Source organism: Oncorhynchus clarkii, chromosome 2 (genome assembly GCF_045791955.1).
Source record: "Oncorhynchus clarkii lewisi isolate Uvic-CL-2024 chromosome 2, UVic_Ocla_1.0, whole genome shotgun sequence".
Taxonomy (NCBI): domain Eukaryota; kingdom Metazoa; phylum Chordata; class Actinopteri; order Salmoniformes; family Salmonidae; genus Oncorhynchus; species Oncorhynchus clarkii.
The window spans coordinates 92,387,101-92,403,780 of record NC_092148.1 but is presented as its reverse complement, the minus strand read 5'-3'; the positions used below and the strand labels follow the sequence as shown (position 1 = coordinate 92,403,780).

General features: G+C 47.5%; 2 protein-coding genes across 3 annotated transcripts in view; one reads left to right on the top strand and one right to left on the bottom strand.

Annotated features, from left to right (window-relative positions):
* Positions 1–16,680, bottom strand: part of LOC139376285 (uncharacterized) — a 1,125,987-nt gene that overhangs the window by 162,944 nt on the left and 946,363 nt on the right. The gene's annotated exons all lie outside the window — the stretch shown is intronic.
* The window catches only part of LOC139383186 (tumor protein p53-inducible protein 11-like), a 92,864-nt gene that overhangs the window by 63,251 nt on the left and 12,933 nt on the right, over positions 1–16,680 (top strand). For both annotated transcript variants that reach the window (XM_071127625.1, XM_071127633.1), the window contains exon 2: positions 11,586–11,725. In XM_071127625.1, coding sequence (XP_070983726.1) covers positions 11,597–11,725 — 129 coding nt within the window. In that variant the 5' untranslated portion in view covers positions 11,586–11,596. The remainder of the gene's footprint in view (positions 1–11,585; positions 11,726–16,680) is intronic.

Here is a 16,680-nt window from a genome sequence, read left to right as displayed (position 1 = left end):
CTGAGTACGCACCCCTGAGGGGCCCCTGTGTTGAGGATCAGCATGGCGGATGTGTTACCAACCCTTACCACCTGGGGGCAGAGATTGCATCATCTGTGGATCTGTTTGGGCGGTATGCAAATTGGAGTGGGTCTAGTGTTTCTGGGATGATGGTGTTGATGTGCTACGGGTCAGTAGTCATTTAGGCAGGTTACCAGAGTGTTGTTCATGGGCACAGCGACTATGGTGGTCTGCTTATTGTCATACATTTTCCATTTAGATGCTTACAGGACAGTCATGACAACATGTACTGTACTTCTTGTCACATTTTGTTGTTAACAAAATCTGAAAATACATGCAGTAACGTGATGAGAATATTCTTGGAAAATGTGAGGGGGAGGTGCAACATGAAACAACCATTACAAGGGTTTGACTGAGGTCTAACTGGTGACTCCAAGTGGTCACACACCTCTGGGTTATCTTTGTATGCATTTATTTGATTGTTTTTGTACCTGCCCCCCCCCCCCCCCATTTTGAAAAAGAAAAATGCACTCACACCTGCCTGCTGCCATTCCTGAGTAAGCTCTGTACTGGTGGCGCCCCGATCCCGCAGCTGAATCCACTTTAGGAGACGGTCCTGGTGCTTGCTGGACTTTCTTGGGCGCCCTGAAGCTGCCTTCACAACAATTGAACCGCTCTCCTTGAAGTTCTTGATGATCTGATAAATGGTTGATTTAGGTGCAATCTTACTGGCAGCAATATCCTTGCCTGTGAAGCCCTTTTTGTGCAAAGCAATGATGACGGCACGTGTTTCCTTGCAGGTAACCATGCTCTACAGAGGAAGAACAATGACTCCAAGCACCACCCTCCTTTTGAAGCTACCAGTCTGTTATTTGAACTCAATCAGCCTGACAGAGGGATCTCCAGCCTTGTCCTCGTCAACACTCACACCTGTGTTAACGAGAGAATCACTGACATGTCAGCTGGTCCTTTTGTGGCAGGGCTGAAATGCAGTGGAAATGTGTTTGGGGGATTCAGTTTAATTGCACGGCAAAGAGGGACTTTGCAATTTAATTTAAATTCATCTGATCGCTCTTCATAACGTTCTGGAGTATATGCAAATTGCCATCAAAAAAACTGAGGCAGCAGACTTTGCGTAATATTTGTGTCATTCTCAAAACTTTTGGCCACGACTGTACACTGTATTTCTGATCAATTCAATTTATTTTAATGGACAAAAAATAGATTTTCTTTCAAAACATGTACATTTTCTAAGTGACCCCAAACTTTTGAACGGTATTGTATGTGTCAGTGTATGTCCTTATTTTGGTGGTGTTCGTCATATCATGGAATGGCACCCGGTTCTGATCTGGAGGGTTCCCACCCGGTTCTGATCTGAAGGGTTCCCACCCGGTTCTGATCTGAAGGGTTCCCACCCGGTTCTGATCTGAAGGGTTCCCACCCGGTTCTGATCTGAAGGGTTCCCACCCGGTTCTGATCTGGAGGGTTCCCACCCGGTTCTGATCTGGAGGGTTCCCACCCGGTTCTGATCTGGAGGGTTCCCACCCGGTTCCGATCTGGAGGGTTGCCGCTCTGCTCAGCCTATCATAATTTCCCTCACCGCCAGATTACTAGCTTCTGGCTCAGTATGTTTGTATAATCAAATCCAACTTTATTTGTCACATGCTCCTTACCGTGAAATGCTTACCTACAAGCCTTTTAACCAACATCCTCTGTGTGTGCAGGTAGATAGCTATTTTAGTCATCGTTTCATTCTTCTCTCCCTCTAATACATCCCAGCTGGGCAGTTTGGCATTTGTAAAGAAACACAGCGGATTTTTCTCCTTGTCTCTTTTCGGGGTCCGTTGCTTTAGCAGAGGGGGTGGGCCCTTCTAACTGGGTTGATTTTTAAACTTTCAAAAGGAACACGAGGCCCCTCTGTCTGCTCACAATGCTTTGGGTTTAATTTCCCCAATAGAACACCACTTTGTCTCATCTCAAATGGTACCCTGTTTCCTAAAGAGTGCACTGGGCCCCTGGTCAAAGGGTAGTCTGTAGTATCTTCATGTTTTAATGGTTATTATACACACTGGCTATTATTAGAATGAGCTCTGCCCACAAACAAGGGACAAACAGGCATATAACAGCCATCTGTTCTAAAGCCCTGCTTTCTGCTTCGGGTCTTCATCGTGAACAGGCTGCCAGCTGTCCCATAGCCCTGCTTTCTGCTTTGGGTCTTCATCGTGAACAGGCTGCCAGCTGTCCCATAGCCCTGCTTTCTGCTTCGAGTCTTCATCGTGAACAGGCTGCCAGCTGTCCCATAGCCCTGCTTTCTGCTTCGAGTCCTCATCGTTAACAGGCTGCCAGCTGTCCCATAGCCCTGCTTTCTGCTTCGAGTCTTCATCGTTAACAGGCAGGCAAACACAGGCAGTCAGACGGAAGAGGAGAGCCTTTCCGCGGTAACGGAGTGACGCTGAGACTCACGTTTTCACTTTAAAATGTATGCCAAGCAATAAAACAATGGTTGCAAAGTTTTACAAACCTTTTTACCTATATGTAGAAGTCTACTTTTAACAATTGCCACTGAACATTTTAGTAAAACACATGTACTTAAGGTACAGTGTAGATGCAAAGTTTGGTAACAGAATGACAGATTTGTTTTGGGGTCCCTTGCCGATTTTATTTGGACAAGGTGGTCTTTCTGCTTTTCTATGTGTTAGCCTACCTGTTGTATTAAAAAAAAAAACACTTAAATAGAGTAGGCTATAGCCTATGGATGGGTGGAGAAGCAGGGGTAAGTTCTTTCCAAAGGAAGCTTTAATAACTATGGGTTAAGCTATAGTTTACTACATTGGCTGGCAATTAATATTCATCACCCATATTTTGTCTCTGTCTGAAAGACATCCTGCTCCTAAATGGTATGCTATATGCAAAACATCTCTTCAAACGACGTCTATCCTATTGGTTGAAATTGCCTAATATAATGAGCCATGTACGAATCTCCGATAATTTAACCTATTTCTATTGTTCAATTTTGATATTGCGTGCAGAGCGAAATTGCAGGGACCAAGGCTGGCAAGCGTGCTTGTGTCTCATATGCCTAAAATAACATTGCGTTTTTGGTTCGGGACCAGTGCCCATCTCTCCACCCTCTACTGTACTGCATGGTACTGTAGTGAACTGTACTGTAGTGAACTGTACCGCAGGGTAGTGTAGTGTAGTGAACTGTACTGCAGTGTAGTGTAGTGTAGTGTAGTGAACTGTACTGCAGTGTAGTGTAGTGAACTGTACTGCATGGTAGTGTAGTGTAGTGAACTGTACTGTAGTGTAGTGTAGTGAACTGTACTGCAGGGTAGTGTAGTGAACTGTACTGCAGGGTAGTGTAGTGAACTGTACTGCAGGGTAGTGTAGTGAACTGTACTGCAGTGTAGTGTAGTGTAGTGAACTGTACTGCAGGGTAGTGTAGTGTAGTGAACTGTACTGCAGTGTAGTGTAGTGTAGTGAACTGTACTGCAGGGTAGTGTAGTGTAGTGAACTGTACTGCAGTGTAGTGAACTGTACTGTAGTGTAGTGTAGTGTAGTGAACTGTACTGCAGTGTAGTGTAGTGAACTGTACTGCAGGGTAGTGTAGTGTAGTGAACTGTACTGCAGTGTAGTGAACTGTACTGCAGTGTAGTGAACTGTACTGCAGTGTAGTGTAGTGAACTGTACTGCAGGGTAGTGTAGTGTAGTGAACTGTACTGCAGGGTAGTGTAGTGTAGTGAACTGTACTGCAGTGTAGTGTAGTGAACTGTGCTGCAGGGTAGTGTAGTGTAGTGAACTGTACTGCAGTGTAGTGAACTGTACTGCAGTGTAGTGTAGTGTAGTGTAGTGAACTGTACTGCAGGGTAGTGTAGTGTAGTGAACTGTACTGCAGTGTAGTGTAGTGTAGTGAACTGTACTGCATGGTAGTGTAGTGTAGTGAACTGTACTGCAGGGTAGTGTAGTGAACTGTACTGCAGGGTAGTGTAGTGAACTGTACTGCAGTGTAGTGTAGTGAACTGTGCTGCAGGGTAGTGTAGTGTAGTGAACTGTACTGCTGTGTAGTGAACTGTACTGCAGTGTAGTGTAGTGTAGTGAACTGTACTGCAGGGTAGTGTAGTGAACTGTACTGCAGTGTAGTGTAGTGTAGTGAACTGTACTGCAGTGTAGTGTAGTGTAGTGAACTGTACTGCATGGTAGTGTAGTGTAGTGAACTGTACTGCAGGGTAGTGTAGTGAACTGTACTGCAGGGTAGTGTAGTGTAGTGAACTGTACTGCAGTGTAGTGAACTGTACTGCAGTGTAGTGTAGTGTAGTGTAGTGTAGTGAACTGTACTGCAGTGTAGTGTAGTGAACTGTACTGCAGTGTAGTGTAGTGAACTGTACTGCAGTGTAGTGTAGTGAACTGTACTGCAGGGTAGTGTAGTGAACTGTACTGCAGGGTAGTGTAGTGTAGTGAACTGTACTGCAGTGTAGTGAACTGTACTGCAGTGTAGTGTAGTGAACTGTACTGCAGTGTAGTGTAGTGAACTGTACTGCAGGGTAGTGTAGTGTAGTGAACTGTACTGCAGGGTAGTGTAGTGTAGTGAACTGTACTGCAGGGTAGTGTAGTGTAGTGAACTGTACTGCAAGGTAGTGAGGTGAACTGTACTGCAGGGTAGTGTAGTGTAGTGAACTGTACTGCATGGTAGTGTAGTGAACTGTACTGCAGGGTAGTGTAGTGTAGTGAACTGTACTGCGTGGTAGTGTAGTGTAGTGAACTGTACTGCAGGGTTGTGTAGTGTAGTGAACTGTACTGCAGGGTAGTGTAGTGTAGTGAACTGTACTGCAGGGTAGTGTAGTGAACTCTAATGTAACTGTGTGGTTTGTCAACTTACATTTCCCGTTAAGGCCAATTAAATTGCAGTCAGATTTTTCAGTCACTGTTACCGAATTTTGGTAACAGAGCGACACGTTTCAATCACTTAATTCAAAAACTACATTTATAATTTTAAAAGCACTAATTACTTGGCATGTCTACCTTTTTACTTCTGTAAACTTTCATAATCCTAGTGAGATACTACAGCGTATCATAAAGATATATTGTGGGGTTTTTTTGATAACAGAATGACCAGACACTAGTCAATATTTCTTAAACTTTTATGAAGGCATATAAAATCTGCAAAAATAAATATAAATGTTGATTTTAATTCAACATATTGTTTTTGATCTCTCTCTACACCTGAACTTTTTCGAGTAGATGTGTTTTTTTTGAGACCCCTTTTCCATCTGTGTGACTATATATCATAGCCTTTTGTTTATTCCTCAGTTTTACTTTGGGAAATTGTTAAGACGTGTCTCTTTGCCTTCATTCCCCCCCCCCCCCCCCCAAAATATAGACTCTTAGCTTTCACATGTTGGTGCTCATGGGTCCTTTTTCCCCATGGAAATTGTACGATTCAGATGACGTTATCTAGATTAGGGAAGCTGATTTTTATGGATTGATCAATTCAATTTGAGTTATGTTTGATCCATAGGGGTTTTATTAGTCCTGTTTGTGTAAGAATGATGTGAATCTCTCACCTTTTTATTTTTTTTTAACCTATATCACATTAACCCAACTCAGGGCTCTGTCCTCTCTCTCCGTTCCTGCATTTGAATCACCACCTATAAATACCCTTTAACGTCAGCCAAACTGTGACCTCATACAACTGGTGAGGAAAAGGGCTATTCTAGGATCAGTTTTTGATCTCATAATGCACGAGATAACAACACGGCTAACCTGATCCTAGAGCAGCACTCCTATTCTGAGCTTTATGAATGAGGCCAGCTGTTCTATGTCTTAGTCTGGATTGATATCATTTGGCCAAATTGGGGGGGGGTAGTAGACTTGTGACGACAGCCCCAGGTTCCGACCCTTCGGGAATGGTCCCCAATTGACCCAACTAGACATTCAGAGCAGTAGTTAGTGAAAATATCTGAGTGACAGTCCCAGATTCAGCAGGATACATCCGACTTAAGGTCAGACTGCTCAGAACTATGAAATCAAACATAAGTAAAGTTTAAAAAAAAATAAAGTTTGTCTTCTGTGCCCATATGAAGAACCCCTATGATGTAACTGGAATGATGAGATAGATGTTCTTCTTCTCTGTTTTTGATGACATAGATGTTCTTCTTCTCTGTTTTTGATGACATAGATGTTCTTCTTCTCTGTTTTTGATGACATAGATGTTCTTCTTCTCTGTTTTTGATGACATAGATGTTCTTCTTCTCTGTTTTTGATGACATAGATGTTCTTCTTCTCTGTTTTTGATGACATAGATGTTCTTCTTCTCTGTTTTTGATGACATAGATGTTCTTCTTCTCTGTTTTTGATGACATAGATGTTCTTCTTCTCTGTTTTTGATGACATAGATGTTCTTCTTCTCTGTTTTTGTTTTATTATTTCACTGCCATACTGTGTTCCATCTTGTCTCAAGAGGACCACAATGGAAATAAGTCCCAGACTGTATTTTGTTATCCTCCATGATATTATTCATGTGCATGTATGGCTTTTTTCCACGTTTTTTAATATTATATATATGTTTTTAATAGTCGAATTAATAAACTAAACTAAAGTGACTGTGAAATTCATTGAGTCTGCGTCATAAATCCACCGTTAGTCTGGCAGACTTCTGATTATTGTATATAGATTACTTTTGAGTGTGGAAACTAGTGGGAGACTTCTGATTATTGTATATTGATTACTGTTGAGTGTGGAAACTAGTGGGAGACTTGAGGCGTCCTACTGAGACCTACTGCATTATGAAGACACTGATAAATGAGTGGAGATTTGTTCCAGACCTGTTTTGTGCTGACATTCCACTCTGTAATTTTGTCATATGCTGTTACCCAGGCTATGGATGTTGGGGGAAAGAAGTGTGCTGCTGTGGGCAGTATACTGTAGACTCTCAGTGGGAATGTTAGCACAGACTGTTACCCAGGCTATGGATGTTGGGGGAAAGAGAAGTGTGTTGCTGTGGGGAGGAGTTGAGGCTGATTCATGTCAAGTGATGCAGGTTAACCTGTCAGGTGTGTGGAGTGAGGACTATGCTTCAGGATATATACTCACACCATTGTGTGCAGGCTGGCCTAAGTGCAGTGGTCTCACACAAGCCCACAGGGAGAGGGAGATTTCGTCAAGCAGTGAAGTCTCAGCTCTGTCCTCCTTGTCTGCATCGAAGTAGCTGTCCTTGCCACCATGCTCGACGCTAGGGTACGACATAGTAAAGAGGCTCAGAGAGAATGCCACTGAATCGCTTGTTCACAGCCTCGTGTACTTTTGTACGTTTTAACCCCACGGTCTGTTGGCAGTTTTGTTGAGCAGGTGTTTCAATGCCGTGAAGAAGGGTATTACGTCTGAGGCAGACGTAGCTCAGCTTATTTCTCCAGTCAGTTGTTCCTAATGGCGCTAGGAGTGTTTGAAATGGCAGCAGCGGTATGAGAACCAGCGCATTCTTGAGCATGCAGGCTTTCCTCAGTACAGAATCCTCGTAGACCCACTGTGCTGTCAGACTCCGCATGCTCACGGGGCTGACCGCTGGTCCAAATGTCAGCCGTGAAGCTCATGGACGTGAGTTTCAACAATCCTGAGTAACTCTGGTAGGGCAACATCTCAAAAATAGTGTGTACTCGGGGCTCGACCAGTCGGCCGAAAGCCAACACCATCCTCAACAGAGCACGGTTGATTGTCAAGGGCAATGGATTCATTGTCTTGGCGTTAATCGATTTCACCTTTTGTTGTTGTCGCCTCGCTGCAATTCTTACCTTTTCGAATAACGGCTTGACTTCAGCTTTAGTAGTTGGAGGTGCGCTTGGTATTTACGGCTTGACTTCAGCTTTAGTTGTTGGAGGTGAGCGCTTGGTATTTACGGCTTGACTTCAACTTTAGTTGTTGGAGGTGAGCGCTTGGTATTTACGGCTTGACTTCAACTGTAGTTGTTGGAGGTGCGCTTGGTATTTACGGCTTGACTTCAACTTTACCTACGTTATATAGGTATGTAGGTCATCTACCTACGTTATACAGGTATGTAGGTCATCTACCTACATTATACAGTTATGTAGGTCATCTACCTACGTTATACAGGTACGCACGTCATCTACCTACGTTATACAGGTACGCACGTCATCTACCTACGTTATACAGGTATGTAGGTCATCTACCTACGTTATACAGGTATGTAGGTCATCTACATACGTTATACAGGTATGTAGGTCATCTACCTACGTTATACAGGTATGTAGGTCATCTACCTACGTTAAATGTATTTTTCCATATAGACACACTACGGGTGTGTGTGAGTAAAATCAACTACATATGCACTGAGCTTGTCTGATACTTTTAAGCACACTGTTTTGATTAAATAATTAAGACACCCAAATTACTCAGCACGATGGTCGCACTGTTAAAAACAATTACAGCGAGTGCCTGCGTGACTGGCGAACGTTGTCTCTCTCTCTCTCCTCCCTACTACAGCAAGGGTTTGTTGTGCTGTCTGCTGAAGCTGCGACGACATTTCAGCCATTTAGTTTCTTTCTTGTTTCTGACCTGAAAAGTTCTGTCACCGAAATCCCTAATTTGTTTACGAAAAACATGACATTTTCCCTCAACTCTTGCTCTCTTTACGATAAACATGTAAGCATCACATGCATGTGACCAATAGGGCCTGACCGATAGCCAATTCTCAATAAGTTGGTTATAACGAACTCCGAACACCATGACACGTGAACGCAAAATGGATGTGGAGGATGTGAAAAAGAAACTCGAAACAGGCATATGTTTACTGGTTGCTCAGGAGGGAAAGGGAAAGTCAGATCTGTGGAAGACATTTGACTTACAGGGTCGAGACTGCCTGTGTCTGTAGTGGACCGGGTTGGGACTGCCTGTGTCTGTAGTGGACCGGGTTGGGACTGCCTGTGTCTGTAGTGGGTCGGGACTGTCTGTGGTGGACTGGTTCGGGACTGCCTGTGTCTGTAGTGGACCGGGTCGGGACTGCCTGTGTCTGCAGTGGACCGGGTCGGGACTGCCTGTGTCTGCAGTGGACCGGGTCGGGACTGCCTGTGTCTGTAGTGGACCGGGTCGGGACTGCCTGTGTCTGCAGTGGACCGGGTCGGGACTGCCTGTGTCTGCAGTGGACCGGGTCGGGACTGCCTGTGTCTGTAGTGGACCGGGTCGGGACTGCCTGTGTCTGCAGTGGACCGGGTCGGGACTGCCTGTGTCTGCAGTGGACCGGGTCGGGACTGCCTGTGTCTGTAGTGGACCGGGTTGGGACTGCCTGTGTCTGCAGTGGACCGGGTCGGGACTGCCTGTGTCTGCAGTGGACCGGGTCGGGACTGCCTGTGTCTGCAGTGGACCGGGTCGGGACTGCCTGTGTCTGTAGTGGACCGGGTCGGGACTGCCTGTGTCTGTAGTGGACCGGGTCGGGACTGCCTGTGTCTGCAGTGGACCGGGTCGGGACTGCCTGTGTCTGTAGTGGACCGGGTCGGGACTGCCTGTGTCTGCAGTGGACCGGGTCGGGACTGCCTGTGTCTGCAGTGGACCGGGTCGGGACTGCCTGTGTCTGCAGTGGACCGGGTCGGGACTGCCTGTGTCTGCAGTGGACCGGGTCGGGACTGCCTGTGTCTGCAGTGGACCGGGTCGGGACTGCCTGTGTCTGCAGTGGACCGGGTCGGGACTGCCTGTGTCTGTAGTGGACCGGGTCGGGACTGCCTGTGTCTGTAGTGGATAACTCACAGTAACTTAATGTTACATAGTAGTGGTGTGCATAAGATGCTGTACTCCCTTTATGGTAGTGTCATTAATACAGTCTGGCCGTAACGGGGATACTGCGGTCTGGCCGTAACGGGGTTACTGCGGTCTGGCTGGTACGGGGATACTGCGGTCTGGCCGTAACGGGGTTACTGCGGTCTGGCTGATAGGGGGTTACTGCGGTCTGGCTGGTACGGGGTTACTGCGGTCTGGCTGGTACGGGGTTACTGCGGTCTGGCTGGTACGGGGTTACTGCGGTCTGGCTGGTACGGGGATACTGCGATCTGGCTGTTACGGGGTTACTGTGGCCTGGCTGGTACGGGGTTACTGCGATCTGGCTGTTACGGGGTTACTGCGGCCTGGCTGGTACGGGGATACTGCGATCTGGCTGTTACGGGGTTACTGCGGCCTGGCTGGTACGGGGATACTGCGATCTGGCTGTTACGGGGTTACTGCGGCCTGGCTGGTACGGGGATACTGCGATCTGGCTGTTACGGGGTTACTGCGGCCTGGCTGGTACGGGGATACTGCGATCTGGCTGTTACGGGGTTACTGCGGCCTGGCTGGTACGGGGTTACTGCGGTCTGGCTGATATGGGGTTCTGCGGTCTGGCTGGTACGGGGTTACTGCGGTCTGGCTGATACGGGGTTACTGCGGTCTGGCTGGTACGGGGTTACTGCGGTCTGGCTGATAGGGGGTTACTGCGGTCTGGCTGGTACGGGGTTACTGCGGTCTGGCTGGTATGGGGTTACTGCGGTCTGGCTGGTACGGGGTTACTGCGGTCTGGCCGGTACGGGGTGTACATCTCCACCCTCTCTCCTCTCCACCTCTCCCTTCCTTGTTGATTTTTCAAATGATTGTTCTGCATAGAAGGGACCATGCAACCTAAGGGTTTTGTATTCACTCCATAATTGCTAAACGTCTCTCTGTCTCTCTCTCGGTCTCTCTCTCGGTCTCTCTCTCGGTCTCTCTCTCTGTCTCTCTCTCGGTCTCTCTCTCTGTCTCTCTCTCGGTCTCTCTCGCTCTCTCTCTCGCTCTCTCTCGCTCTCTCTCTCTGTCTCTCTCTCGGTCTCTCTCTCTGTCTCTCTCTCGGTCTCTCTCGCTCTCTCTCTCGGTCTCTCTCTCGGTCTCTCTCTCGCTCTCTCTCTCGGTCTCTCTCTCGGTCTCTCTCTCTGTCTCTCTCTCGGTCTCTCTCTCTGTCTCTCTCTCGGTCTCTCTCTCTGTCTCTCTCTCGGTCTCTCTCGCTCTCTCTCTCGCTCTCTCTCGCTCTCTCTCTCTGTCTCTCTCTCGGTCTCTCTCTCTGTCTCTCTCTCGGTCTCTCTCTCTGTCTCTCTCTCGGTCTCTCTCTCGGTCTCTCTCTCGCTCTCTCTCTCGCTCTCTCTCTCGCTCTCTCTCTCGGTCTCTCTCTCGCTCTCTCTCTCGCTCTCTCTCTCGCTCTCTCTCTCGGTCTCTCTCTCGGTCTCTCTCTCGGTCTCTCTCTCGGTCTCTCTCTCGGTCTCTCTCTCTGTCTCTCTCTCTGTCTCTCTCTCTGTCTCTCTCTCTGTCTCTCTCTCTGTCTCTCTCTCTGTCTCTCTCTCTGTCTCTCTCTCTGTCTCTCTCTCTGTCTCTCTCTCTGTCTCTCTCTCTGTCTCTCTCTCGGTCTCTCTCTCGGTCTCTCTCTCGGTCTCTCTCTCTGTCTCTCTCTCTGTCTCTCTCTCTGTCTCTCTCTCTGTCTCTCTCTCGGTGTCTCTCTCTCGGTCTCTCTCTCTCGGTCTCTCTCTCTCGGTCTCTCTCTCTCGGTCTCTCTCTCGGTCTCTCTCTCGGTCTCTCTCTCGCTCCAGGTTATTGTGCCATGGCCTCGAAGTCACATCCTCCTCTAATGAAGAAACACAGTCAGTCAGATCTGGTGAGCCGGCTGAAGACCAGGAAGATACTGGGGGTCGGAGGAGAAGACGACGATGGAGAGGTGCATAGGTCAAAGGTCTGTATCATTTTTAGATCCCAAATATACAGAAAAAGGTGTAGCATTTGCTCATTGTCCATCATGGTGAATCAATCATGGGCTTGGTGCCCATTGTCTGGAGAAAGATTCTGCATGGTTGAATCCATTAGAGGTAGTGTGTAAGTGGATAGAATGGAGAATACCGACTGGCTTTTTAACTGAGTTCATAGATTATTACCCATCATGCAACATGACCGCTCAATCACACTGGCACGCTATTGTGAAGGTAATCGTTCCTAATAAACCATTATGTTAATTTAAGATAATCTATAGTGCTTCCAAGTCTTGAGTAATATCGGTTTCTTGATTACTTGCTTATTGCAGCACAATGCACCGAATGATAACATGTCATCACTCTCTGTCCTTCGTATTGCCTTGGCAGTCAGTACATTGGCCCACCTCTCACTTTGTTCTATTGTGTTTACTGTAATCCTCTATTACAATCCAGTGAATGTTGACCTTCTGTCTGCCTGCCTGCTGAGATGCTTAGTCCTCTGAGATCCTGTCTCGCCCCTCTCTCTTCCCTTCCCTGATGTTCCCCCTCTCTCTTCCCTTCCCTCACGTTCCCTCTCTCTCGCCCCTCTTGCCTTCCCTCACGTTCCCCCTCTCTCTTCCCTTCCCTCACGTTCCCTCTCTCTCTTCCCTTCCCTCACGTTCCCTCCCTCCCTGCCCACCTGCCTCTCTCACTCACTTACTCAGTCACACAGATGCTTAGTGAGAGAGACGGATATTAGAGGTACACGACACAGTCACTCCGTTCTACTGGAGACACACGATGCCAAGAGTGGGTAAAGCTGTCATCAAGGCAAAGGGTGGCTACTTTGAAGAATTTCAAATATAGAATATATTTTGATTTGTATAACACTTTTTTTTTTTTGGTTACTACATGATTCCATGTGTTATTTCATAGTGTTGATGTCTTCACTTTTAATTCTACAATGTAGAAAATAGTCAAAGAAAAACCCTTGAATGAGTAGGTGTCAACTTTTGACTGGTACTATATTAGGTTGATGTCGATTTAACAGCATTCTTACGTAGGTATTTATCTTGTCCAGGTGAGAGAGGGCAGTGTACAGTGTAACGGTGATAGTGGTATGTGAATTGAAGTGGGTCTAGGGTGTCAGGTAAGATAGAGGTGATATGATCCTTGACTAGTCTCTCAAAGCACTTCATGATGACAGAAGTGAGTGCTAGCATCAGGGGGAAGATAGTCATTTAGTTCAGTTACCTTCGCTTTTTAAGTCACATGAACATCTTGATACAAGTGGGGACAACAGACTGGGTTATGGATGTTAACACTCCAGCCAGCTGGTCCTTCACATGCTCTGAGGACCCGGTTTGGGATGCCGTCTGGGCCGGCGAGGGTTAACGCGCTTAAATGACTTACTCACATCCGCCATGGAGGAACGAGAGCACACAGTCCTTGTGAGTGGTGGGGGCCTGCGTCGGCGGCTCCCATGCTGTTTTCCTCAAAGCGGGGGAAGGTGTTTAGCTTTCCCGGGAGCGAGGCGTCGGTGTCCGTGGTGGCTGGCTTTTCCCTTTTTATAATCGCTGATTGTCTGGAGTCCCTGACACATCGGCCTCGTGTCTGAGCCGTTCCATTGGATACACAACACTATTACTGTACAGACTAGCCAAAGCTACTGCTACAATTATTATTATTTTTTGAGGGGGGGTGCTGTGGGATTATTTAAGGTTCTTTTTGAAGAGGTGTAGGGTTTCAGATGTTTTCAGTAGATGGACAGGGACTCTGTGGTCCTAGCATCAGGGGGAAGATGGACAGGGACTCTGCTGTCCTAGCATCAGGGGGAAGATGGACAGGGACTCTGCTGTCCTAGCATCAGGGGGAAGATGGACAGGGACTCTGCTGTCCTAGCATCAGGGGGAAGATGGACAGGGACTCTGCTGTCCTAGCATCAGGGGGGAAGATGGACAAGGGACTCTGCTGTCCTAGCATCAGGGGGGAAGATGGACAGGGGACTCTGCTGTCCTAGCTCCAGGGGGGAAGATGGACAGGGACTCTGCTGTCCTAGCATCAGGGGGAAGATGGACAGGGACTCTGCTGTCCTAGCATCAGGGGGGAAGATGGACAGGGACTCTGCTGTCCTAGCATCAGGGGGAAGATGGACAGGGACTCTGCTGTCCTAGCATCAGGGGGGAAGATGGACAGGGGACTCTGCTGTCCTAGCTCCAGGGGGGAAGATGGACAGGGGACTCTGCTGTCCTAGCTCCAGGGGGAAGCTGGTTCCACCATTGTGTTGCCAGAACAGAGAAGTGCTTTGGCTGGGCTGAAATGGAGCTGCCCTCTTGAGCGTAGCCTCTAGGTAACGTGGAGGCAGTTCCTCTTGCTGCTCTGTTGGGAAGCACCATGGTCTTATAGCGAATGTGAGCTTTGACTGGAAGCCAATGGAGTGTGAGGAGGAGTGGGGGTGATCAGCTATATAAACATTTGACTTATAAGAAAGAAGAATTTAGTTTCTTAACACAATTTTCTGCTCGTCTGCCAGTGTTAATGATTCCATCTCCCCCTGAGGAGAAAAATAAATGTTATTGGAATTACAAGTAATTGCTTTGTTATCTGTAGACTAGCAAACACTGACAATGAAATGGTGTTGTTTTTTTTTGTTTCAGTTGAGTTGCCGTAAGCACCTCATCAGCCTCCGCTCAGACGACAACACCCCTGGGAGATCACAATCATATTACAAATAGAGAGCGGGAGGTTGGTGTGGAGGAAGGTTTCGTCTTAGGACGCGTGCACACACACACACACACACTTCGTCCTTGTAAACAAAGGAGGGAAGTCGGCCGGCTGTTACCCAATGCCCTTCTGTTTCCTGCCTTTCGCCTTGCTCTGAAACAAACATTTGACTTAGGCCAGTGATATTGTCGTCCCCCCCCCCCGGCCTTGAGCCACATCTCGTCTGCTGTAAAGCACTCCTGTGGTGCTGGGAGAGAATACTATGCAATGGTTCTGGCATGAAGACCGATACAGAAGGATGTAAGTGTAGGCTACGCATTGGATCACAATGAACTGTGATGAACTGAACAATGACGTCGGTACAACTGTGATTTGTACTAGGATGGTCATTGAGTTGTGTGTGTTTTTTTTTTTGCCAAGGCTGAGAGATGAGGAGCGGGGAATGAGAATAGCAATGTACTGAAGAGGACTCGAGGGCAGTGGGATATCATATTCATCATTATTTCAACTCCGTATGTCTAAATGCAGCCTGGCTTTGTCTCTTAAGTGATTTGGTGTCAAAGCTAGACCATAACAGTTTAGATTACCGTATGCTCCTCTCTCCTCACATTGTGGATTTCTTTCTTTTCCTGTCCCATTTCTCTTCCCCTCCTCCTGTTTCTCCTGTTCCTCCTCTTTCCATTTATCTTCCCCCTCCTCCTGTTTCTCCTGTTTCTCCTCTTTCCGTTTCTCCTCCTCCTCCTACTCCTGTTTCTCCTCCTCCTGTTTCTTCTCCTCCTCCTGTTTCTCCTCTTTCCGTTTCTCCTCCTCCTCCCGTTTCTCCTGTTTCTTCTCCTCCTCCCGTTTCTCCTGTTTCTTCTCCTCCTCAGCCAAGTCCTTTGCTTTTCCTCTTGTTATATAATTCTCAAGCCAATTCTAAAGTCATACTGTTAGATAACACAGGCATGTGTATGCTCTGCTTAGGCTCGTGTTAGGACTGGCTGCACACCAGAATCCCCACCTTATCTTCCTGTCTTTGCATGTACCAACTTCCTGTCTTTGCATGTACCTACTTCCTGTCTGAAAGAGATTCTCCAGTACTTGTGTATACTTTTTAGCCAGTAGTTCTAGAAGTAGCGCTCACTGAAAAATGGTGAACAGCGTCACATATGAGCAGATATGAGCACCGCGTGATTTCTCTCGCTCTCCGCTCTGCTGTGTGTGCATCGTGCTAGCTGTCACTCTCAAATAGCGAAGCGGCTGAAGCTCATTGGCTAGAACTTTTTAATTGCTAGGGGGGCTGACCCAAATGTCACGGCACAGTTTCCAGAAAAGCATTCTCTTTCGAACGATGGATTTCTTGCCGTTTTTGAAAGGTTTTTACCAGCTCAGTCAGGTTAAGAACAGTGATTTTTATTTTTTTTCCAAGTACCCCAAAACCTGCCGCAGACAGCGAGAGCCAACCAGACAGCGAGAGCCAACCAGGCAGGGCAAAGGGTTCAGTTTCACTGGACGGTGAAATACAGTGGTCGAGGCCTCCCGGGTGGCGCAGTGGTTAAGGGCGCTGTACTGCAGCGCCAGCTGTGCCATCAGAGTCCTGGGTTCGCGCCCAGGCTCTGTCGTAACCGGCCGCGACCGGGAGGTCCGTGGGGCGACGCACAATTGGCCTAGCGTCGCCCGGGTTAGGGAGGGCTTGGTCGGTAGGGGTGTCCTTGTCTCATCGCGCACCAGCGACTCCTGTGGCGCACCAGCGACTCCTGGCCACCTTGGCTAGCAGTGTACGCTAGCCAAGGTGGCCAGGTGCACTGTGTTTCCTCCGGCGCATTGGTGCGGCTGGCTTCCGGGTTGGATGTGCGCTGTGTTAAAGAAGCAGTGCAGCTTGGTTGGGTTGTGTATCGGAGGACGCATGACTTTCAACCTTCGTCTCTCCCGAGCCCGTACGGGAGTTGTAGCGATGAGACAAGATAGTAGCTACTACAACAATTGGATACTACGAAATTGGGGAGAAAAAGGGGTAAAATTCAAAATAAATAAAAGAAATACAGTGGTTGTGGCTGGAGAGATTAGGGCTGTACACTCTGGCTCTTATCTTTCCCTTTCCGCTGCAATTTAGATTCTCTTTATTTTTCCCATTTCCTCCCTCTGTTATTTTTGTGATTTGAACATCCCAAAATGAGATGGCCATGAAGCCACTTCAGTCCTTCTCATCTCCCATAGATTGTGTATTTGTGCCTTGGGGGGGTCTATTCTCATAGAT